The 26499-nt window shown below is 36.9% G+C and overlaps 1 protein-coding gene across 1 annotated transcript in view; it reads left to right on the forward strand.

The window, feature by feature from the left end:
• The window catches only part of LOC126248473 (ras-related protein Rab-9B), a 49869-nt gene extending 42251 nt beyond the window's left edge, over positions 1-7618 (forward strand). Inside the window, exon 3 of the mRNA XM_049949485.1 lies at positions 2193-7618. Within this exon, the coding sequence (XP_049805442.1) occupies positions 2193-2654 (462 nt within the window). The 3' untranslated portion in view covers positions 2655-7618. The remainder of the gene's footprint in view (positions 1-2192) is intronic.
• Positions 7619-26499: the final 18881 nt, after the last annotated feature.

Genomic DNA, 26499 nt, shown 5'->3' on the forward strand with positions numbered 1-26499 from the left:
TCATGAGCAATTAATAGATGGTGTTGCATTTGTGCAACTTCAGTCTGAACTGACAAAATTTAAATACAGATAATCGGCATTTACTTGTCATATACACACATTATATTACATGTTCTTAAATGTATTAAATAATTGTTCAGAACTCTTTGGGGAAGGATGAGAATGATTTACCCATATAAGAGAATAACTCCTTTAGAATCATGCATGTAGCTTTGAATGGTCACTGTTTTGTGTTGTACTTACAGCAAAAATTTATTGCTGTACGTTTTGAAATTTTTTATTGGAGCATCCTAATGTTTAATCTCACCGCTACAAACATTGCTGGCCCATTTGTAATGTGTGATGAAAGCAGAATAACTTTTTAAAGTTTATTTCTGTCCTTGTAACAGCAGTTTATCACATAGTCAAGATAAAAGATGGCGAGATCGTCATGTACACAAGAACTTCATTTATCTCCCGAAATATTCTACTGTATACAAACTTTTTATTTTGATACTGACATGAAACACTTTTTTGGCACTTATACTACATAGTTCCTGTAATCTACTCGTGTTTATTTATTGAAATAGTGTGAAGTCTCTTTTGTGGCAAACTTGATTGGTGTAGGAGAGCAGCACAATTGCACAGATGTTTCACTGGCATCAGTTCAGCTGGAGTGTTTTCCACGTGACATTCTGTATATACTGTCAGTTTTTCTAGCTATGCAATTGCCTCCGCATGAAATGTTTATTTCTCCCCTTGTAACACCACATCATTGTCTACTTCACAGTCACTGTTGTTCTCTGCAGTACAGCAGGCAGCAGTACAAATTTCTTCATCAGTTATCATCCTGTAACCAGCTTCACCGTCATTCTGTGACAAGACATCTGTGTCACTGTTGTCTGCATCTGAACAACCAGGAATGTTTGCTAACATTTCAGAGAATTCTGCAAACTTTCTGTAGTCATATTTTTGAAGCAGAAGTCTTGCATTTCTTTTCAGTTCTCCTTCCAGTCTAAGACAGTTGCTGTCCCTATTCTATATTCTGCAGTTATTTGTTTTCAGTTCTCCTTTGCCTATTCTGTCTAATGCTGCCAATTTTTTGACCACTGAAATGACCACTTTCATTCACTTTGAAGCCATTTCACTTGTGCACACTCAAAAAGGAACAAAAGAACATACTGGTACAGTTCTGTAATAAACAGATCCATACAGACCATAGAATAAAATATTTTGCTGCTTTTCTATCAGTTTCTCAGAATAGAATATCTCCATACAATTAAACATATATATAATAAATTTATACAAACAATAACTTGGATGATATTACCATATTTAATCATTAAAATGCCTGAAATTTTCATTCATTCCATGGAAGTACAATGTACATTTTTGTTTTAGGAAAAAGGTTCACTTTACACCTTTACACTTGGTGCAGGGTATCAGCCTTGCCCACACAGCACTGTCGTAATACACAAGAACTTCAGTTATGTGGCCCTCATTAAGTTAGATTTATTCATTTTTGTTTCCTTTTCTTTAAGACGAAAATGTGTGGTACACAGTTGGTACAGTTTGTTTTATGTACAGATGTTATGTTTCCACCACAGGTAGAATAGACCATGCCAGTCCCAAGCTTCCAGCTGCCATTCTCTACTCTTTGTACTACCTGTGGTGCAAATATAACAGCTGTACATACAACACACTGTACCAACTGTGTACCACACATTTTCATCTTAAAGAAAAAGAAACAGAAATAAAAATGAATCTGGGTAAACCAGAAATCGGACTTAATGAGGGCCAGATAAGCGAAGTTCTTGTGTACTAAGATAGTGCTGTGTGATCAAGGCTGATACCCTGCGCCAAGTGTAAAGGTGTAAAGTGAATCTTTTATCTGAAATAAAGATGTAGATTATACTGCCATGGAATGAAAGAAAATTTTAGGCTTTTTAATAATTAAATTTGGTAATTTCATCCAAGTTATTGTTTGCACAAATTTATTATACGTATGTTTAATTATATGGAGATATTCTATTCTGAGAAACTGATAGAAAAGCAGCAAAATTATTTGTGTTGTGTGTTGTTGTACTTACATGGCATCAGTGTGTATCGTCTAATTGTCTTTGGCATATTTCTTACCTGTAACATACAAATGAATATATTATTTATAACACAAAAGATGTCACTCAAATAATTCTTTGTGTCTTTTGTTTCAGATATGGGATACTGCTGGTCAGGAGAGATTTAAAAGCCTCCGTACCCCATTTTATCGTGGCTCTGACATTTGTCTTCTGACCTATGCAGTCGATGATCGAGCGAGCTTCCAAAACTTGGCAATGTGGCGTAATGAGTTTTTATATTATGCTGACGTGAAAGAAGGTACAGCATTTCCATTTTTGGTCGTTGGGAACAAAGTGGATATGGGTAATGAGCAACGTGAAGTTACTACAGAAGAAGCACGTGCTTGGTGTTTGGAAAACGGTAATCTACCACATGTAGAAACTAGTGCTAAAGATGCAACAAATGTACAAGAAGCATTTTCATTAGCTGTTGAGAGTTGGGCACAGCTAGAAGCCAAACTGGATCGTCCGTATATTGGGGAAACAGTGGATCTTAGAAGGCAACAACCAGAACAGAGGTCATCTTGCTGTTTGTACGTTGCAGGAAACAATGAGTAGCTGTAAATGGCCTGCAGCTACAACAGTTCCCTACCTAGTCAGTACATTGCACTTAGCATTTATTTAAATGGTTATAGCTTTGTTTTTCTGTTGAATGTATGTTACTTGTTCACCAAAGTGTTTATTTGCATCAGTATTAAGCATTGTTGACAGTGTTCATAGAAGAACAGTCCGTGTATCATGATTATATTATTTATGTTATATCTGTTCCGAAGTTTTGTTTGAAGGCAATGATAAGTTTGCTTGGTGATTGAAAATGACAAATATCAAATGAAAATATTGTTTTATAGTGTAAATGTAATTTGAAAACTATTTTAGAAAAAATATATAATATGATGCTATCCTGGGCAATTGAAAGGAACTGGTAAGGTGTGATTTGTGAACATATATTTGGAAATGTAAAATTTCTAAATGTAGGGTCATGACCATTTTACATGTGGTAATGGTAACATGAAAAAACAAAAATCAAATGGCAGCTTGTCTCTTGTAGTGACTCATTTAAGTATGAAAGGAAATAGGAATGAGAGAGATACTTAAGCAATTAATGTTAAATATTATACCAATGAAATTCACCAAACTCATATCTACAGTAAATGCTTGAAGCGAAATTTTAAAATTAGAGTAATTTAAAATAATGTTTTTGTGCATATTTAAATGGATGTTGGACCAAGAACTGGTTGGCTTTATTTTTTACTACATGATAATGCTGTTGTATTTTTTTCAAATGCTGCTTATTTTGAAACGTGAGACTTAACTGATGTGAAAGTGCATGCAACACTACTGTAAAATAATGTTGATGTTTAAAAAGGCTGAAATGTTCCAATATCTAACTAATTTTTTAAGGCAAAGACATATTTTATCACTGCAGTGTATCATTTAAATGGCTTTTGATAAAGTATTGTAGATGTAAGTGTTTACTGAACTTGCATATTTCTCTTATATATGTACATTAATCTTTGTAAAACGGTAGTTACTTATTGAACACAATATTACGCTTTATAGACATTTATTGAACTGCCACAGTACAATATTCATTTCTCACTATTAGCAAGTAAAAAATAACTCCTTAAAATTACCATTACATATATGAGAATTTGCAGTTATAGTTTTTGTGAGTAATAACATCATATTCATGCTGCAAAGATAAGTCGTACAGTATTAGTTCCTTATAATGGCAGTGATGTTATTAAGTTGCATATATAGGAGACAAGCGATTTACTTTCTACTCTTAATTGTGGTTTGACAATTTCATCAGTCCAGTTATTTTAGTTTTGTGTCATGTACTATACAAACTTCCACTATTTTCTGAAATGTGCATTTGAATTCTACTACTATCACATTACACAAATATTGAAACTAACAAGCTATTTACTGTCTCAGCGTACTGATATTAGATTTTTTAAAGCAATAAACTACTTCTCTATTTTATTCAAGCTATTATCTAATTCAGGTTATTAACTAATTCTTCTTTCTCATGCTATTAGGATTTCTGTTAATGATGCAGAGACTTTACAATGGAGACTTAAAATTGTGACATTCATTGTTATACAAAATGTGATTTGGTTTTTTGTTGTTTGTCTATTCCAAGAGATATGTTGGGAGGATTAAGAAAAACTGGTGACAATAGCATTATAATTTTGTCATTATTGCCTTCTATTGAAACTTTACATCAGCAAAGAATCCTCTCCAGTGCCTTGTAACTTTTGTTTACACACACTTATTATTACTTAATTTTAAGATTTTCTTTGCTGATGGCCACTTTGTGATCTAGTGTCATGCTCTTGATATAGATTTCTTCAATTCAGTAAGTTTGTCATCTTGTGTAAATACTGTCATCATGTATTGTCCTATTTACTGTATTGTACTGTGTGGAAGGAATACTGTATTTACCTGGCTATGAGAAGAAATTTTTCAAATTCACCCTTAAAAAACCTGCAATCTTTCATTTGCAGGTGAAACTTTAGTACTTGACCTCAGCGGTTTTACAATGTGTACTTATTGCTGCTGAACACTAAAAATTAATAGTTGTTTCGATATCAGATATCAAATTTACAAGTATTTTATGTAATTGGTAAACCAACATTTGGAGATCATGATGATGATCTTTTTCAGAATGACCACAGCATTTAGTTTGCTTTGATTATCAAATCTGTAAGGATTGTAATTTATACAGAATGATTATTGATCCTAGTCATAGCAGTGACTTCGTTGAGAAAGGTAGATCTAACAGTTGGCAGTTTACAAGTGTAATGCTAACTCAGTGTGATGCTAACTTTAATGTTCATACCTGAAGCAGAGGCTCCAAAAAAACTGTGTGGCAGTAAGGTGGGGTATAACATTAGAATAACTTCTTCTTTTTTGTGGCTTTTATCCTGTATTTTCACAGGATCAGCACATTATTTTATGAATTTGGCAATATTATTGATAAAAGGTGGCTGGATGTCCTTCCTGTTGCCGACCCCCCCCCCCCCCCCACTCCAATCTTCCCACGGGATGGAATTTGTGTATCCCCATACATCGAAGTGTAGTGTTATCCGAGTGATAACTGAGGCTGGATATGGATTCCAACCTAGTATTCACCTAGTTGAATGTGATGAACTGCTTAAAACCACATCCAGGTGGGCTGGCACACTGGTCCTCGTTAATCTGCTTGACAGATTCAATCATGGGCTAGGGCACCTCCGTAAATCCCAGAAGCTGCATACTAATGTACTTGGCTATTTGGGCAGATGCATAAGATTGGGAATATATCATTATAATTTAGGCAACCAATAATTTTGAAGTGTTTAAAATAACGTAACTCTTTTTGGTGGATCTTAAGGTACTTTACATTAGTGCGACAATTTGTAATTTTGATTAACGAGTATTTCTTTAAAATAAAAAATAACTCCCAAGAAGCATATTAAAATAATGGGTCATCTCATATTCATGGTCTTCTAATAGTTAGGTAAATACATTATTTTTTTCTTGATACTGCACATTTTCTCTGTCTTGTTATGAGTGGTTGTCTTAGTCAACGTTTTACTCTGGAATAGTTGAGTTAATGTACTGAAAATGCAAAGTGTATATGTATCTGTGATGTTGGCATTGTTAATGCATTTTTTGGCCTTGCACGTTTTTGTCACTGGCCTCAGTCTCAAATCGTTCAAGTTTATTGCTTGGACAGTAATTTTGGAGTGACAGAAGCACTCTTGAATTTAATCATTGACACAGCAGACCTCATAAAACTTGAAAATTTGCATAATAGGTACTTCCTCATTTTTTTACTCTACCGTCTTTTGCATCCTTACACAGAAATAAGACTACATTGGGTTGAAGTGGCATTTAAATTTTTTCTGTATTGGTCTGGCTTTATGAAATTTTCTTTCAAGTTTGTCATTGTAGAGACAAAAACTCAATATTTTCTTTTGTGCCAGCAGTTGAGAGGTACAGTGTTTGACCTCAGAATTTTTGTTTTTGTAAGCAGATGATTACAAATTGATCAAAGCAATTATATTATCTGATGCTGGTGCATAACTTCTGTAGTCAAGTGAGCTATTGCTGTTAATTGTCAAGAGCACCCAAAAACAAACTTATCCTAAATGTTCTGTAAATTGTGGACGTGTTTACAAAGTTAAACATTTGGCTTGGTAAATTTTTGTGCCTTAAACTTTTATGTAATGTTTTTATTTAGACTGTTGTGGATGGAGGTAGCTCTACTCTTGTATATTTCTTGAAAGAATTCTGTTACACCAAAACTATCATGGTGTAATATCACATACACCTACTTATGGAAAGTGAGAGAGATTTCTGTTTCATTGTTTCATAAATAGGTGTTGTGTGAGTGTATTTTGCGGAGGTGTTGTTGAGGTTTTATAGCAGGTTAATTCAAAAGTTTTTTTTTAATAATAGTCTCTTTTTTTTGGGGGGGGGGTCTTTGAGTTGGCTAGTGTGGTAGTGGGGATGGAGTGAGAATGGTTGGAGATTTGCTGAATTATAATATTTTATTCTAAGAGATTGATTTGAAGATTTAGATCTGATGGATAATGTGACTTTGATGTGTTATTTTCTGTGGTATCAGTTTGTTCTTGAAGTGTGGGAGTGTTAACTTGAGTAGTTTCCAAAACTGCAAATCAAATTAGGAATCTGGTGGGTTATTTGCTTTCATCCTGAATGTTTCCTGCATGATGGAACACTCATGTTAACAGTTGGCAGCAGCTGAGAAAAGACTTGGATGGAGTTGCATTTATTTGATATTTATGGAATAGGTTATATGTCTGAACTTGTTTGTAGTGTTTTTGTTAATGATATACTTTAAAGAATTAGGTGTCCTGGAATAAACTTTATTTTTATTTTGCTTATACCGAGTTCTTGTAGGAAGGATTGCTGACAGTTATTATTCTTATTCACTAATCATGAATGGACCACAAAAAGGTAGGGGGAGGAGAAGTAATGATAATGATACTGGAAGTATCTGCTGCCACACTCTCTAAGCTGTCTTCAGAGCGTAGTAGTAGATGTTGTACAAAATTTCAATTGAAACTGTGTTTATACTGTGAATAAACTTGTCATTAGTTTACATTAATTTCCGTGGTCATTGCCAAAGTCATGTTGAATGGTGTTGGTCACAAGAAGGAATATCTAAATATAAAAACACCACAGCTTTGTAATAGTTAAAGTAGTTCTGTCTTGCATTCCAGGCTGTGTAACGCATGTTTTGATATCCTCATACTGTAAATTAAAAAAAAAAAAAAAAAAAAAGTTTGATAACAAGTGTTATTTTAAATTCAGTTTGCTACTTCATTTTTAATTGTATTGGTAATGACGTGAAAAATTTTATTGGCTTCAAACAGTGTGAAGAATATGTTACAATATTTAACTCGTTTGTTTATTGATGTGTTGTTTGGTTTATTGATGTGTTGTTTGGTTTAATTGTCCCTCAGCAGACATAAACTGTTTCTTTTCAGGTATTTAATGTGACTTACACTGTCAAGTGCTTGAATTTCTTGTAAGAATTTATACCAAATAAATTGCCCTGAAAACCAGCAAAATGTACATGTCTTTTAACAGAATGAGAGAACAGTGAGTCCTTTAATGATTGAATGGTATGTTTTTCACTTTTTTAAAATCTGTATTGCATGTTAACTTTCTTTTTATTATCAGGCCATCTCAACTTATGGGGTTTTGCAAAGTGTCTTTAGAAGTGTACATTTACAGCTTAGTGCCTTTTGATAGCTTTTACATTATTAGGAATTTGATTGTTGTACGTGAGAAGTGAAAATTATTTGGCCTTATATTAAACAGGGAAAATATGATTTTAATAAAAAAAATCAGTCCTGATGATCAGTGATTGCAGCAATCATTAATGAGATATGGTGTAATATAAGGTGAAATGTCAGAAATTGGACATTTGATTATCTCCTTGTGTTTTCTCATACCATGATTGTTCCATGGTGGTTGACTATTGACCTCTTTGGAATCCTTTTTGTGTTCATGCATTAAGCAAATTTCATCACCTAGAGTAAAGTCTGCAGAAATTCTGAATTATGTTGGCATTAATAAAGATAGAAGCTTCCCACATCTAGCTGTTTTGCTGAACTGGACAAAATGAACTTAGGGTTCCCCCCTCAGTGTGAGATCTGCTATAGGTCGACATTTTGGCTATGTTTCCATGCCTTATTTACTGAAAGATGCAAGGAGACTTTCACTTAAAACACGTTTTCTTGAATTGCTGAGAACTGTTTTTGTAGGACAGGTGAGCAGGTGCAGTCCTATAAGAAATGCACTCATGTCATACAGGGATGCTATTCATTGTGTGGAACTTTATGATGTAGGCAGATAGGAACAAGTGTAATACAAAGTTAGTTTGGTGACTAAACACACAGTTTGAATCATGATACTTTAAGTTATCACATGGGGGATGGAGCAAGTGAATTTCTGCAGTTTCAGGTGATTAACTTGAAAGAATAAAGTTAACTATGAAATGAGTCTGTAGAAAATGTTTAAATGTTTACTTTTCTTTGGTGCAAAAATATTTTCTTGTTTTTCGTCTATGTATAAATACTGCAAGGATTGCATCTATGGAAACATAACTGCAGGACTGCGTAGACACATTCAGAGTACCAGGTAGAAGGACTGGTGGTGCGCGTAAACACGTTCAGAGCACACGGACAGGTACAAAGGCGCACCTGTTAACACGTCCAGAGCAGTTAAAGGGTTAATGTTCATAAAGTTCCATAATATTAAACATATTTGTTCATCACAAAACTTTTACATACCAAACAGTTTGACTGCTCTCATAATTAACACAAGTAAACAAAAGTACCGTTTAGTTGTAATTCTTTAATTTCAAATTTACATTTTATTTATGCAATTTTTAGAAAATGAAAATGACTGACCGTTTCTGCTTATCTTAATTCAGTATTTCATTGTGAGGGTGTGCTAAGATAAATTACCTTAATTCAGTATTTCAGTGTGAGGGCTTGCAAAGATATAATTTCAAGGCCTAAATTTTCGTTGTCATGAGACAATATGAATATTTCCCAGAAAACATTTTTATACTACTGTAAGTAAGAGAACATAGTGAAGCCTTGCCAATCAGTTAATTTCATTAGTCCAAAAACTGCAAAATTATGAATGAGATTCTGTCAAGCCAGAGAGGCCTATTGTAAGACTCATGCTGTATGCACATTTTAAAAACCTGTCTCAAGAAATATTCAAACCTGTGTTTGGCCATCCTGATTTAGGTTTTCCATGATTTTCCTAAATCGCTTCAGGCAAATGCTGGAATGGTTCCTTTGATAGAGCACGCCCAAATTCCTTCCCCATCCTTCCCTACTCCAACGGGACTGATGACCTAGCTGTTTGGTTCCCTGCCCCAAATCAACCAACCAGCCAATCATGAGACTATGGTAATCGTTGCTGACTCCTAGAGAATGTTGAAAAAGACGTGATACCTAATTTCATACATAATGGCATCAACTCAACAAAGAAATACAAATTGATGTGCAGCAATGCAAGAAATAGAGCTGTGAGAAGCCACAACTGCTGCCAAGGCTAAACTGATAACATTTTGCCAACTAATCATCACATTTACAGGCCACATTCATCTAAAGTATGTGTTTCATCAGCAAACTACATGTTCTGTTTTACATATATTCCATCCAAAGATACACTGCGCTAAACAGAGGTGGAGCTTGAGGCCGCCAGTGGGCAAGCAATGGCAGGCATGAGGTTCCGCTGTGCCCACCAAGAAACATACCTAACGTCACATACAATAATGCACATACTATAAATTTATTTGCTACACTTGGTTTACCTAATGATCAATATTGGCATATGTTGTGGAAGTGTACTGAAATCGAGCAGTTGAATACTGTAATCCAATGTGTTCCAGTGTCTTGTGCATCTCCTTTTTTAACATGTTAGCTGCCATTGATATCTGTGAGTGTCAACATGAGACTAGTGCACCTCACACTTCAGTTTCTATGAGTGAGCCAGTGTGACTGACAAGTGTGCCATCCACATGTATGTTATTCAGGCTAGTTTTGAAGCTGTCCCCCCATGTTTGCACAAAGTTTCAAGGAACATTTTCCTGCCTATGGTTTAATTTTCTTTTGCATTGTTTGAAATGGTGGGTAAACAACTGACAACTGATAATCTGACGCAATAAAGTGTAGGAGGATTGAACAATTTACTGATTAGTTACCGAATGTATTTGAAGATAGTGGTTATAAGTTCAGAAATAACAAATCAAAGGACAATGGTTGCAACCCCAGGAATGCAGAAATTTCACATAGTGGTGACAGTGTGGAAGCAGACTTTTTTTAATGTGTTTTGTGACAATGGGAACTCTGAGGATATTGGTAACTGTGGTGACCAAATCTGCAATTATGAAGAACCCACATTTGAATTGGGAGACAAATTGCGTGAAACTATGGATGAGGAGAATCCTACGTGGCATCCAGAATCATCCAGTTACAAAACAAGAGGGATTTTAAGATCTCAAGATCTCAAAACTGGTCATGGTTTGAATAAATAGTAGTACAGCTGAAGTGGATCTCTCTAAATTTATTATCATGCCTCTCAGTTGCGGATATCCTACATATTAAAGCTTGTGCAGATACTCAGGAGTAAAATTGTGGTGTATGAATAAAGAATAAAAAGAAGAAGTGACTATTTCTTCCATTCCCAAGATGTTTTAGGAAGAGAACATTTCAAACACACAAGTAGTGAAAAAGTAAGCAGCAACTGAGAGGAGAAAGTAAATCATGAGTGAAAAATGGAAAAAAAATGGGCTGACACAACATTGGAGTGCAGGAATCATCCAAACAATACCAGATGATCTGTTCTGTCATATGTACAATTTTAGATTTTTTTCTGTAAATACTTGATTCTTTTCTTGATGTTTTCAATGTCTAATCTTTATTCTTCACCAAAGGCGTGTATTTATGTTGAAAATGTTGGAAACAATATCTGTTTTTTTTGGGGGGAGGAGGAGAATCTCATCAGTCTTCTGATCACTTTGATGCAGCTGGCTACAATTTCCCATCTTTCATCTGAGAATATCAGTTACTCCCAAATTCCTCAATTATTTGTTTTATATGTATGAATTTCTGTCTCCCCATGCATTTTTTTACCCTCTGCATCTCTCTCAAGTACCATGGAAGTTATTATTGTCTTAACAAATTCTATCATACTTGCCCATCTTGTAGTTAGTGTTTACCACACATTCCTCTCCTCAGTGTTTTTGCATAGAATCTTCACATTTCTTAACATGTCAGTCCACTTAATTTGCAGCACTCCCTGTAACATTACACTTCAGAGGTATCGATTGTCTTCTTTTTTGGCTTTTCCTCAATCTATGATTCACTTTTGCACATTGCTGTGCTCCAGATGAGAAATTTCTTTCTCATATTTTAGACCTACATTTAAAGTAACAGACTTTTTTTTCTGAGGAGTGCTTTCCATGCCTGGCCTAGCCTTTGTTTTACATGATACACTGAGGTGACAATACCTAGTCATGAGGTAGTGATATGCACATTTACAGATGGTGATAGTATTGCATAGACAAAGTATAAAAGGGCAGTGCATTGGCAGAGCTGACATATATACTCAGGTGATTTATGTGAAAAGGTGCCCAACATGATTATGCCCACACGACGGGAATTAACAGACTTTGAACACACAATGTTAGTTGGAGCTAGACACATGGGACATTCCATTTTGGAAATTGTTAGGGAATTCAATATTTCAAAATCCACAGTGTCAACGTTATGCTGAGAATACCAAATATCAGGTATTACCTGTAACCATGGGCGAAACAGTTGCTGATGGCCTTCACTTAACGATGGAGAGCAGCAACATTTGCGTAGAGTTGTCAGCACTAACAGACTAGCAACACTGCATGAAATAATCACAGAAATCAATATGGGATGTAATGAATATATCTGTCATGACAGTGCGGTGAAATCTGGCATTAATGGGCTATAGGAACAGACGACCGATGCAAGTGCCTTTGCTAAAAGCACGACATTGGCTGCAGCACCTCTCCTATGCTCAAGACAATATTGGTTGGATCCCAGATGACTGGAAAACTGTGGCTTGGTCAGGTGAGTCCCGACTGCAGTTGGTAAGAGCTGATGGTAGGGTTCAAGTGTGGTAGACCCCATGAAGCCATGGACCCAAGTTTTCAACAAGGCTTTGTTCAAGCTGGTGGTGTTGTCTGTGTTTATATGGAATGGACTGAATCGTCTAGTCCAACTGAGCTGATCATTGACTGGAAATGCTTATGTTCGGCTACCTGTAGACCAATTGCAGCCATTCATGGGCTTTATGTTCCCAAACAATGATGGAATTTTTATGGACGACAATGTACCATATCACCGGGCCACAATTGTTTGCGACTGATTTGAAGAACATTCTGGACAATTCGAGCAAATGATTTGGCCACCCAGATTGCCCAACATGAATCACATCGAACATTTGGTGCACAATTGAGAGGTCAGTTTGTGCACAAAATACTGCACTGCCAACACTTTTGCAACGATGGATGGCTATAGAGGTAGCATGGCTCAATATTTTTGCAGGGGTCTTCCAACAACTTGTTGAGTCCATGCAATGTTGAGTTGTGCACTATCACACAATGTCTTGCAGCTTTCAAATACACAGCTGGCTTTCTAGAACAGATGTCTTGTTGCATGATAAAAGCAAAACTGTTTCATTCTGTAATGAATGCAGGTATATGATTATAGCATGCACACCAGACTGAATCACTTGTGTTCTTCATATTTAAATAGCCACATCACTTGTTAAAGTGTCGTAAAATGTAATACATGGAAACAGAAAATGGTACAGAAATCAGTTATATGGTAGGACGTTAGCTCAGTTCCATGACTAACAGAAGTGTGCACAAACAAATCACTATTACACTTCCCATTTAAATGTTCAAGAGTGGAATTTTAATGTAGATAAAACTTATTATATGCATGAAATCAAAATATTGTATAGTTTGATAGGGCAGCATGATCAGTATATACTTACACATTAAAAAACAAGTTTTGTATGCCAATAATTGTAAAAGATGACAGCAACTTGCTATTACATATTAAATTAAATATGCATCAAGTGGGTTTTAGCTTTTTTACGCATTGCTTAATGCATTAGAATTTCAATACAAGCAGCATACATTTGATGAGCTGTTTTGACTGATTTCCTGGTGCCAGTAAATCCATTTGCAATTAATCAAAACAAAGGTTCACACATTAGGGAATGCAAGGGAAAGATGCCATGTGAATCCAACGTCCCTTGAAATAACTTCCCTGAAAACTTCGGGGCAGGAAAAATTTCACATAGCATTGTTTGACATTAGTGTAATCTTTATGCTTTTCTTATACCACACTTTCTAAATCAGGAGACTCAACCAGCAAAAACCAGAATCAGACACGTAAGAGCAAAACATGGAATTACTTGAATACAGGATTGCAGCACAAAAAAAAAAAAAAAAAAAAAAAAAAAAAAAAAAAAATATATATATATATATATATATATATCATCACTCTGTAAATAAATTTTTATTTTCCTCGAAAGACATTAAGCTTCCTTTTATTTATATTTGCTACTTTTTTGACTGTGTGCCATCATTTTTTGTTTAATATAATTATTCAGCAGAATATTGGAAACTGTACTGGCTGTATCTTCAGACATGTCACTTAGAGCATCACCCACACAAACATGTATCATGAAGAAAGAAGTTTAAACTGCTGTCTGAAAAAGCCATTCTTTTCAGAATTAACCTTAGAACCTGATTTTGGTTAAACATTTTTGAAAAGTACGATCTGTAGGAACATGATATCATCACACATCAAACTCTAAGCCACATGGCATAATTTTATAACTGCTGAGGATGGCAGTGTTAAGCCACCCTTACTGAGCTTGTCGAAATAAAGGCTACAACATTCATTTGACTTTACAACTGCAACACACTCTTAGTTAAGCCTTCTGTGCTACATAACCACAAATGTAAACAAAAATAGGATTATATCTAAAAAAAAAGATGATGTGACTTACCAAACGAAAGTGCTGGCAGGTCGATAGACACACAAACATACACACAGAATTCAAGCTTTCGCAACCAACGGTTGCTTCGTCAGGAAAGAGGGAAGGAGAGGGGAACATGAAAGGATGTGGGTTTTAAGGGAGAGGGTAAGGAGTCATTCCAATCCCGGGAGAGGAAAGACTTACCTTACGGGGAAAAAAGAACAGGCGCACGCGTGCATATATATATATATATATATATATATATATATATATATATATATATATATATATATATATATATATATATACACACACACACATTGTTAAAGGCAAAGAGTTTGGGCAGAGATGTCAGTCGAGGCGGAAGTACAGAGGCAAAGATGTTGTTGAAAGACACGTGAGGTATGAGCGGCGGCAAATTGAAATTAGCGGAGATTGAGACCTGGCGGATAACGATAAGAGAGGATATACTGAAGGGCAAGTTCCCATCTCCGGAGTTCTGACAGGTTGGTGTTGGTGGGAAGTATCCAGATAACCTGGATGGTGCAACACTGTGCCAAGATGTGCTGGCTGTGCACCAAGGCATGTTTAGCCACAGGGTGATCCTCATTACCAACAAACACTGTCTGCCTGTGTCCATTCATGCTTAACCAACATTTAAAATTTTCCAAAAACTGTAGCCTAGAATCATTACAAACAAAGCCATGAACTGTATTTCTCACGTTGACTGCCTTCCACCAATCTGTAATCATTATCTGTAATTATGCATAAAAACTGGGCTGTACTCTCACTCTACACTTCAAAACACATCAAAGCAGCAACAATTGTGTTGTGAAAAATGTTATTTGCTAAGTTTACATTTTGATGTTCAATCTCATTGGGATGCACATTTTTGTAATTGAACTTTGGAGCTGCTTTTATTATGGAGATGTCTTTACATTCTGCTATGTAGAAGTTCACCACATCAGAAAACTTAGCTTCTAAAACCTGTTCACAAGTCTGATCAAATGATGGAAATATAAATGCCTTGTCTGCATCTGCTAAGTTTATCCAATTGTTTATTGTGTTCTTAAGCAGATGCACAGTGTCATTCATGACATTATCTGTACTGTCAAAAGAAAAATGAAAGTAATAATTGCTTTCAGAGTTTTCTGCAGTTTCATGAGCAAGTTTCTATTCACAGAATTGTTATCACAGATTATAGTTATGACTTTAAGCTCACAAGACGTAACAAGTTGTAAAACTGCAAGTGTTTTTTCATATACCTCCTGTACAGACACATTTTTCACTGGATACAATGAAACAATTTCTTTCATGTCCCCAATGCAGATGATAGTAGGAAAGCTAGAACTGTTTTAGCTTCAGTTCTTAATGAATTCTCAGCAACACCAGCTATAACACCTCCCTTGAACTGAAATTTTGGATTAATATAAATCTCATCCAACTGTAAAATATGTATTTTTTTCCTATTCAGGCAGTTTGGTTGCTACAGTCGTAAGAAAATGATAATTACTTACTTTCTGCTGAAACATTTAAGGAAGCAATAACTTTCTGTATTTGGTTTGGATGTGTTAGATATAGAACACAGCTTGAATGAGGAGCATTGTATGCTGCACTGGAGTGTTCAAATATTAAGAGAGAATATACTGACCGAGTACTTCTGCTTTTTCGTACCACATAACATATTTTGTTCTCAGAAGAAATTGACACAAGTGCTGTTTTAATTGCCATTAGTAAAATTTTGCTCCAAATATGCAACATAGTCTTTTAGTCTCTTAGCTCACAACCTTCATTGGATGTTTCAATGGTTACATAACACTATAGAATGCGTTCTAGCTGTGTTATTTTCAAATTTAGAGGCACTATCCATTTCAGATTGTGGGCATTTACGGTATTGCTAGAACACACTTGAACACACATACAACTGTCAGCCTTTACACTAACTTGAATTTTTGGCATGCCTTCCACTGATATCAATTAAGAACATATATAATATTTAATTTCAGCGTGACACTACATGTCACTTTGCACAATTCTACCTATGATTAGATTAGATTAATACTTGTTCCATAGATCATGAATACGACACTTCGTAATGCTGTGGAATGTGTCAGGTTAATAAAAGATGTCTGTACAAGATATTACATTACACAAAATATTGCATGACACTAATGTTTAAGTTTTTTTCCCTTAATTTATATCTAAAAATTCAGCCAATTAGTAGAAGGAGTTGTCATCTAGAAATTCTTTTAATTTATTTTTAAATGTTAGTTGGCTATCTTTCAGGCTTTTGATGCTGTTTGGTAGGTGACCAAAGACTTTTTTGGCAGCATAATTTACCCCTTTCTGTGCCAAAGTCAGATTTAACCCTGCATAGTGAAGATCATCCTTTCTCCTGGTGTTATAGCTGTGCACACTGCTATTGCTTTTGAACTGGGTTGGATTATTAACAACAAATTTCATGAGTGAATATATATACTGTGAGGTTACTGTGAGGATCCCTAGATCCTTAAATAGATGTCTGCAGGATGACCGTGGGTGGGCTCCAGCAATTATTCTGATTACACGTTTTTGAGCAATGAATACTTTTCTACTCATCTACATCTACATCTACATTCATACTCCGCAAGCCACCCAACGGTGTGTGGCGGAGGGCACTTTACGTGCCATTGTCATTACCTCCCTTTCCTGTTCCAGTCGCGTATGGTTCGCGGGAAAAACGACTGTCTGAAAGCCTCCGTGCGCGCTCTAATCTCTCTAATTTTACATTCGTGATCTCCTCGGGAGGTATAAGTAGGGGGAAGCAATATACTCGATACCTCATCCAGAAACGCACCCTCTCGAAACCTGGCGAGCAAGCTACACCGCGATGCAGAGCGCCTCTCTTGCAGAGTCTGCCACTTGAGTTTGCTAAACATCTCCGTAACGCTATCACGGTTACCAAATAACCCTGTGACGAAACGCGCCGCTCTTCTTTGGATCTTCTCTATCTCCTCCGTCAACCCGATCTGGTACGGATCCCACACTGATGAGCAATACTCAAGTATAGGTCGAACGAGTGTTTTGTAAGCCACCTCCTTTGTTGATGGACTACATTTTCTAAGCACTCTCCCAATGAATCTCAACCTGGCACCTGCCTTACCAACAATTAATTTTATATGATCATTCCACTTCAAATCGTTCCGCACGCATACTCCCAGATATTTTACAGAAGTAACTGCTACCAGTTTTTGTTCCGCTATCATATAATCATACAATAAAGGATCCTTCTTTCTATGTATTCGCAATACATTACATTTGTCTATGTTAAGGGACAGTTGCCACTCCCTGCACCAAGTGCCTATCCGCTGCAGATCTTCCTGCATTTCGCTACAATTTTCTAATGCTGCAACTTCTCTGTATACTACAGCATCATCCGCGAAAAGCCGCATGGAACTTCCGACACTATCTACTAGGTCATTTATATATATTGTGAAAAGCAATGGTCCCATAACACTCCCCTGTGGCACGCCAGAGGTTACCTTAACGTCTGTAGATGTCTCTCCATTGATAACAACATGCTGTGTTCTGTTTGCTAAAAACTCTTCAATCCAGCCACACAGCTGGTCTGATATTCCGTAGGCTCTTACTTTGTTTATCAGGCGACAGTGCGGAACTGTATCGAACGCCTTCCGGAAGTCAAGAAAAATAGCATCTACCTGGGACCCTGTATCTAATATTTTCTGGGTCTCATGAACAAATAAAGCGAGTTGGGTCTCACACGATCGCTGTTTCCGGAATCCATGTTGATTCCTACATAGTAGATTCTGGGTTTCCAAAAACGACATGATACTCGAGCAAAAAACATGTTCTAAAATTCTACAACAGATCGACGTCAGAGATATAGGTCTATAGTTTTGCGCATCTGCTCGACGACCCTTCTTGAAGACTGGGACTACCTGTGCTCTTTTCCAATCATTTGGAACCCTCCGTTCCTCTAGAGACTTGCGGTACACGGCTGTTAGAAGGGGGGCAAGTTCTTTCGCGTACTCTGTGTAGAATCGAATTGGTATCCCGTCAGGTCCAGTGGACTTTCCTCTGTTGAGTGATTTCAGTTGCTTTTCTATTCCTTGGACACTTATTTCGATGTCAGCCATTTTTTCGTTTGTGCGAGGATTTAGAGAAGGAACTGCAGTGCGGTCTTCCTCTGTGAAACAGCTTTGGAAAAAGGTGTTTAGTATTTCAGCTTTACGCCTGTCGTCCTCTGTTTCAATGCCATCATCATCCCGGAGTGTCTGGATATGCTGTTTCGAGCCAGTTACTGATTTAACGTAAGACCAGAACTTCCTAGGATTTTCTGTCAAGTCTGTACATAGAACTTTACTTTCGAATTCACTGAACGCTTCTCGCATAGCCCTCCTCACGCTAACTTTGACATCGCTTAGCTTCTGTTTGTCTGAGAGGTTTTGGCTGCGTTTAAACTTGGAGTGAAGCTCTCTTTGCTTTCGCAGTAGTTTCCTAACTTTGTTGTTGTACCACGGTGGGTTTTTCCCGTCCCTCACAGTTTTACTCGGCACGTACCTGTCTAAAACGTATTTTACGATTACCTTGAACTTTTTCCATAAACACTCAACATTGTCAGTGTCGGAACAGAAATTTTCGTTTTGATCTGTTAGGTAGTCTGAAATCTGCCTTCTATTACTCTTGCTAAACAGATAAACCTTCCTCCCTTTTTTTATATTCCTATTAACTTCCATATTCAGGGATGCTACAACGGCCTTATGATCACTGATTCCCTGTTCTGCACTTACGGAGTCGAAAAGTTCGGGTCTATTTGTTATCAGTAGGTCCAAGATGTTATCTCCACGAGTCGGTTCTCTGTTTAATTGCTCGAGGTAATTTTCGGATAGTGCACTCAGTATAATGTCACTCGATGCTCTGTCCCTACCACCCGTCCTAAACATCTGAGTGTCCCAGTCTATATCTGGTAAATTGAAATCTCCACCTAAGACTATAACATGCTGAGGAAATTTATGTGAAATGTATTCCAAATTTTCTCTCAGTTGTTCTGCCACTAACGCTGCTGAGTCGGGAGGTCGGTAAAAGGAGCCAATTATTAACCCAGCTCGGTTGTTGAGTGTAACCTCCACCCATAATAATTCACAGGAACTATCCACTTCTACTTCACTACAGGATAAACTACTACTAACAGCGACGAACACTCCACCACCGGTTGCATGCAATCTATCCTTCCTAAACACCGTCTGTACTTTTGTAAAAATTTCGGCAGAATTTATCTCTGGCTTAAGCCAGCTCTCTGTACCTATAACGATTTCAGCTTCGGTGGTTTCTATCAGCGATTGAAGTTCCGGTACTTTACCAACGCAGCTTCGACAGTTTACAATTACAATACCGATTGCTGCTTGGTCCCCGCATGTCCTGACTTTGCCCCGCACCCTTTGAGGCTGTTGCCCTTTCTGTACTTGCCCGAGGCCATCTAACCTAAAAAACCGCCCAGCCCACGCCACACAACCCCTGCTACCCGTGTAGCCGCTTGCTGCGTGTAGTGGACTCCTGACCTATCCAGCGGAACCCGAAACCCCACCACCCTATGGCGCAAGTCAACGATGAATTACCCCAGAATATGATGCCGTACGAAAGCAGTGAATGAAAGTAGGCATAGTAAGTTAATTTACTGAGATTCTTATCACCAAAATTTGCAATAACCCTAATAGCATACGTAGCTGAACTCAGACGTTTTCAGCAGACCATCAATGTCTTGCTTCCAGTTTAACCTCTCATCAATGGACACACCTAAAAATTTTGAAAATTCTACCTTAGCTACAGACTTCTGTTCAAAGTCTATATTTATTACTGGAGTTGTGCCATTTACTGTATGGAACTGTATATACTGTGTTTTATCAAAATTTAGAGTCCGTTTGCTGAGAACCACTTAATAATTTTGTGAAAAACATCATTTACAATTACATCACTTAGTTCTTGGTTTTTGGATGTTATTACTATACTTGTATCATCAGCAAAAAGAACTAACTTTGCATCTTCATCAATGTGGAATGGTAAGTCATTAATGTATATCAAGAACAGTAAAGGACCTAAGACCGAACCCTGTGGGACCCCGTACTTGATAGCTCCCCAGTTTGAGGAATCAGCTGTTGTTTTAACATTACATGAACCACTTATTTCAACTTTCTGCATTCTTCCAGTTAAGTATGAATTAAACCATTTGTGCACTGCCCCACTCAAACCATAATGATTTAGCTTATCTAAAAGAATTCCATGATTTACACAATCAAAGGCCTTTGAGAGATCACAAAAAATGCCAATGGGTGATGTCCGGTTATTCAGAGCATTTAATATTTGATCAGTGAAAGCCTATATAGCATTTTCTGTTGAAAAGCCTTTCTGAAAACCAAACTGACATTTTGTTAGTACTTTATTTTTACAAATATGGGAGGCTACTCTTGAATACATTACTTTCTCAAAAATTTTTGATAGAGCTGTCAGAAGAGAGACTGGGTGGTAGTTGTTGACATCCGACGTATCCCCCTTTTTATGCAATGGTTTTACAATGGCATATTTCAGTCTATCGGGGAAAACACCCTGCTCCAAAGAGCTATTACATACGTGGCTGAGAATCCTACTTATCTGTGGGGAACAAGCTGTAAGTACCTTGCTGGAAATACCATCAATTCCGTAAGAGCTTTTACTTTTCAGTGAGTTTATTATTTTACTGATTTCAGAGGGAGAGGTTGGTGGAATTACAGTTGTTTCAAACTGCACAGGTATGGCCTCTTTTATTAGTAGCCTTGCCTCTTCTAGTGAAGATCTAGATCCTGTTTTCTCCACAACATTTAAAAAATGATTATTGAAAATATTTTCAATTTCTGATTGTTTGTTAGTACACTTGTCATTCAGTTTTATGGCACTAAACTCTTCCTGTGCTCTTGGTTGCCCTGTTTCCCTTTCAATAATATTCCAAATTGCTTTAATTTTATTATCAGATGTTTTCACACAACTCTGTAAAACTTTTAATAACATCTTCTGCAAGCCACTATTCATTTCTCCTATGAAAATTTTCCTCTTGCTTTCATTTTATTTCACCTGGATCTTGTATAGAGTCAGATTTAGACAGTTCGCATAAATAATGTGTTAGATTGGCAAAAATTCTTGGCATTGCACCATCTCTTAATTTTAGTCAAGCTTTTGGGTATTTCTTCTCATTTCCTAGCACATGTTTAAACATGTCAAAGTTTATTACACCCCTTTCTTTGAAATGCTTGGCACAGACCCCAGATCTCTTGTAAGGTAACTAGTCTTTTCCTGGAATAGCTTTTAACCATTCACATTGCATATCCATATCTGTTGGGAACCAGAACACCATGATATAGCTTTTATTGCCACTGGATCAGTAATTGCTTGAGCACTGTGGGACACAACACTTGTCTATCATCTGAAAAAAATCATTGAGTTAATGGTAATACAAATTTCCTATTGATAACAAACTACTCTTCACTAGCATGTTTACTATGTGGCTTCAGTCTCTACATTATATTTACATTTCTATAAAAATATATCAGTCAGAAAACGCCTTTTTGAACAGACTAGCAGTCTTTCGATGTCTGAAGTAAAAGTTTACACTAACAAAAGTAGCAAATCACACAGAAAACGAAACCAAACATTCATGATGTACACAGAACTGTATCAGTTCAGTACGCTGTTTTCATAGCATTGCCACTTCTCGTGACTCTGGTTTATGTAGAGTGCTACCTACATTTTTTCCTTGTATTTCCTTGTACATGAATCCAGAAATAAATTTAATAAATATGTCATATTGTGAAATTAATAATATGAATTTTAAGTGAGCCAAATGTTTCATAATTTCAATTATTTCTAAAAGAAGAGTAATTTTAGCTGCACATATGGAGCTAGTACATATCGATTGAGACAAAGCCTGAAATATAATACATCATGTACAAAATCATATGAAATTCCTTTAGCAAAACAGCTGACATATAATTAACCTATATAAGATTCTAAAATATTTTTGCTATCGATTACTTCTGTTGAAGAAAGGTAATGTTAGAGGAGGGTGTCCCTTTACAAGGTTCTGGCCACTCAGGTGGGAGTGCCAGGGATGCTGGTGGTGAAAAATCAGTTATATGTGGTGACTTCAATATAAATTTTGTATATGATGGTGCAAGAAATTCATATGATCCAATGCAGACTGCATTTTTTCCAACTAGGGTGCAGGGGAACAGTAGCACAGCCATAGACAATATTTCTACTCATTCTTCATCACTAGGTGGGCATTCTGTCAGTAAAAGAGTGCATGGCTTTTCAGACCATGATGCACAAAATTTGACACTAAAAGGCTTTTGTATTCAAACAAATTTCAAATATAATTACAAACTGTGTAGGAAAGTTAATCCAACAGCAATAGAGAGTTTTTTAAACCTCGTCGAGGAACAAGAGTGGCAGGATGTTTATAGTGCCAATAACATAGATGATAAATATAATGCTTTCCTTAACACATTTCTCAGGCTCTTTGAGAGTTGCTTTCCATTATAACATTCTAAATGGGCTACTAGCAGTAAAAGGCAGTCCAGGTGGCTGACTAGTGTGATAAGGATATCTTGTACAACAAAGTGGGAATTATATCAAAATGTTAGAAGTAGTCACAATTAAGCTACAGTAGCCCATTACAAACAGTACTGTAAGGTGCTTAAAAATGTTATTAGGAAGACATAGAGTATGTGGTATGAAAATAGAATAGCTAATTCACTGGAAAAAATGACAACCATATGATCGGTTGTGAAGGAAGTGTCTGGTCAGCAGCAAAAGGTCAACGATATAAAGTCAGTTCATAGTAAAAATACTTATGTTACTGATAAATCAGATATATGTACAGTATTTAACAATCATTTTCTGAGCATTGTTGGTGAATTAAATAAAAATTTAGTTTCTACAGGGAATCATATAACTCTCCTGGCAAATGTCTTTTTCAAGATCGATGGTTGAAATACTCCTCTGTGATACAGACAAGGGAGAGATTGAGTCAATAATGAAATCGCTGAAGACTAAGGACTCTCATGGATGTGCTGGAGTGCCTAGCAGAATATTAAAGTACTGTGCTGCACATGTTAGATCTGTATTTAGCCATATTTGTAATTTTTCTTTAAGAATGGTCAGTTTCCTGAATGATTAAAGTACTTAGTAGTAAAGCTACTTTATGAAAAGAGAGAAAGGGATAATGTAGACAGTTTTAGACATATTTCTATGCCATCAGTGTTTGCTAAAGTTATTGAAAAGGCTGTGTTTGTAAGGACAATGGATCATCTTATATCACACTATTTGCTGCCACATGTACAGTTCGGCTTTAGAAGTCATTTAACAACTGAAAATGCTATATTCTCTTTTCTCTGTGAGGTACTGGATGGGCTAAACAAAAGGTTTCAAATGCTAGGCATATTTTTTGATTTAACTAAGGTGTTTGTGTTGATCACAAAATATTGCTCCAGAAGTTGGACCATTTTGGAATACAGGGAGTAGCTCACAATTGGTCCATCTCTTACTTTAGCAACAGACAGCAAAAGGTCATTATTTACAGTGTTGAGAATGGCTGTGATGTGAGTTCTGAGTGGGGTACAGTCAAGTGAGGGGTGCCCAAGGAATCAGCGTTGGGGCCACTCCTGTTCCTTATTTATACAAATGATATGCCCTCTAGTATTATGGGTAACTCTAAAATATTTCTGTTTGCTGATGAAACTAGCTTGGTAGTAAAGGATGTTGTGTGCAACATTAGATCAGTTTCAAATAGTGCTGTTCATGACATAAGTTCATGGCTTGTAGAAAATAAACTAATGCTAAATCACAATAAGATCCAGTTTTTACAGTTTCTAACATACAATTCATCAAAACCTGACGTTTTAATTTCACAGAATTGGCATATGATTTGTGAAACTGAACAGTTTAGATTTCTAGGCGTTCAGATAGATAGTAAACTGTCATAGAAAGCCCACATTCAGGATCTTGTTCAAAGACTTATTGCTGCCATTTTTACTATTCAAACAGCATCTGAAGTGAGTGATCGTTCGACATGGAAACTTAGTCTATTTTGCTTATTTTCATTTGCTTATGTCATATGATATTATATTTTTGGGGTAACTCTTCCCATTCTAAAAGGATATTTTTGGCTCAGAAATGGGCAGTTGGGGCAATAAGTGGTGTAAGTTCACGAACCTCTTGTCGACCCCTGTTCATGAGTCTGGGTATTTTGACATTGACCTCTCAATATACATATTCCTTACTGTCATTTCTTGTTAATAATATTAACTTATTCCTAAGAATAAGCAGCTTTCACTCCGTTAATACTCGGCAGAAATCAAACCTGCATTTGGATTGGAGTTCCTTAACTCTTGTGCAGAAAGGTGTGCCGTATACTGCTGTATCCATTTTCAATAAGCTACCACTAGAATTCAAAACTCTTAGCAGTAATCCACATGCTTTCGAATTGAAACTGAAGAGTTTCCTCATGGGTCACTCCTTCTATTCTGTCAAGGAGTTCCTTGTAAAATTAAGCTGATTGTTGTTGTATTGTTGGCTGCGTTTACTTAAACTTATTGCTTGATTTTTTTGGGTTAATAAACATTTTATTTTTATCTGTTACTACTTTTAAGTTGTAATTTCATGTACGGACATGTTCCATGACCTTGGAGCTCCTCAATTTGGTCCTACAGAACTTGAAGTGTAAATAAAAATAGATAAAAAATAATAAATAAATAAATAAATAAATGAACTGATGACACCAAGGGCCAGCAGCATCCATCAAAGCATCAGACCCTGGAGGAGAGACAGGAGATAGCAACATACATGAGGGTGTGTCCACTCCCACAGCAGGGATGCCCCCCGTGGCCAGGAAAGATGCTGAGGGAGGAATTGATGGCCACAGTGGCAGCTGACTCCCAGCACTCAATGTGGCACAAGGACACAGATCATCATGATGGTGTGTCACCAACCCCTCACTGATGCATGTCTGCTGTGTACTGTGGCCAGAACCCATTTCAGTCTCTGGCCGAACACCTGTATGTAGACCTTGGAGTTAGGAGTGAAATGCAATGGGGGTTGTGCCAATGGATGTTGGTGGGCAGTATGAGGAGATTCAGTAGGGTATGTTGCTGGCAACCTTGGAGGATCTTGGCTAGACTCCAATATCAAACCAATGTAAACCTGTAGGAACTCAAGAAGCACATCAATGTATTGTCTGTGGAAGAGTCCACAACATACTTCTTCATTTGAACCTAGAACATGCAGATGAGCCATTCCACCTCATCGTTAGATTAGGGATGGAAAGGAGGAGCTATCATGTGGTGAATGCCTTGACAGGCACAGAAATTGTGGAAGATCTGAGACAAACTGTGGACCGTTATCTGTCACAAGTATATTAGACAACCCTTCAATAGAAAAAATGTTTGAGAGGGCTTGAATCATAGCTGCAGCTGATGTGGAAGGTCAGTGGATAACATATGGAAATTTAGAGAAAGCATAGACAACCAACAACATCAATGTGTTCCCATGGACGTAGCAGTGCAGGCCACGGAGAATACATTACCTGCAGTTCCGCATGCTGTGCGGCACACTGAGAGCAGGCCGCAACAAGACACACAATGTTGCCATTGCTGATAGGCGAATGAGTTGGTTCGGGGGACCTTCAAATGTCCATGGCGTAGGAGTTGAAGCACAGCCTACCATAGGGCAGCTGGGGTCACAATCCTGGATGAATATACTCTCCTTTTGGGTACATATTCCTTACCAGATATCTTAATGCTATGTAAGCAGCATCAACTCTTCCAGCCAAATGAACTGCATCACATTCTATATGCTTTCACAAATCTGTTGTGGGTCTGTTCTGATCTGTGGTCTCTTTCCTACTTCTCTGTAGTAGGTGTTTGTTTCCTGTATGAACAGGCTCTTGAGTCTCATACTGGTTTTGTTGCAGAGTCATATTCTACATTGGCAAATCTTTTACTTCTATAGGCTGTGCAGTATTTTCATCAGGTTGTGTGCTGTCACATTCTAAATACAGCTGTGCAGTTTCTGTCAACAAATCCTTCTCATATATGTCATATATCACTCCTGTACCTGCCTATGATTGTGCTTCACTCTTGCACCACATAGTTCTGAATTTTCACCATAAGTTTCTCTCCTGCTTTTCCATAGGCACATGTAGTTCTGCTTTGGTCTGTGTCACATGCTCTTTTCTATGATACTTACTACTCACATTTTGCAAGAAATTCCTCACTCCTTCCAGGTCCCTCCTCCTCCATGCCAC

The sequence above is a fragment of the Schistocerca nitens genome, chromosome 3 (genome assembly GCF_023898315.1).
Source record: "Schistocerca nitens isolate TAMUIC-IGC-003100 chromosome 3, iqSchNite1.1, whole genome shotgun sequence".
NCBI classification, from domain to species: domain Eukaryota; kingdom Metazoa; phylum Arthropoda; class Insecta; order Orthoptera; family Acrididae; genus Schistocerca; species Schistocerca nitens.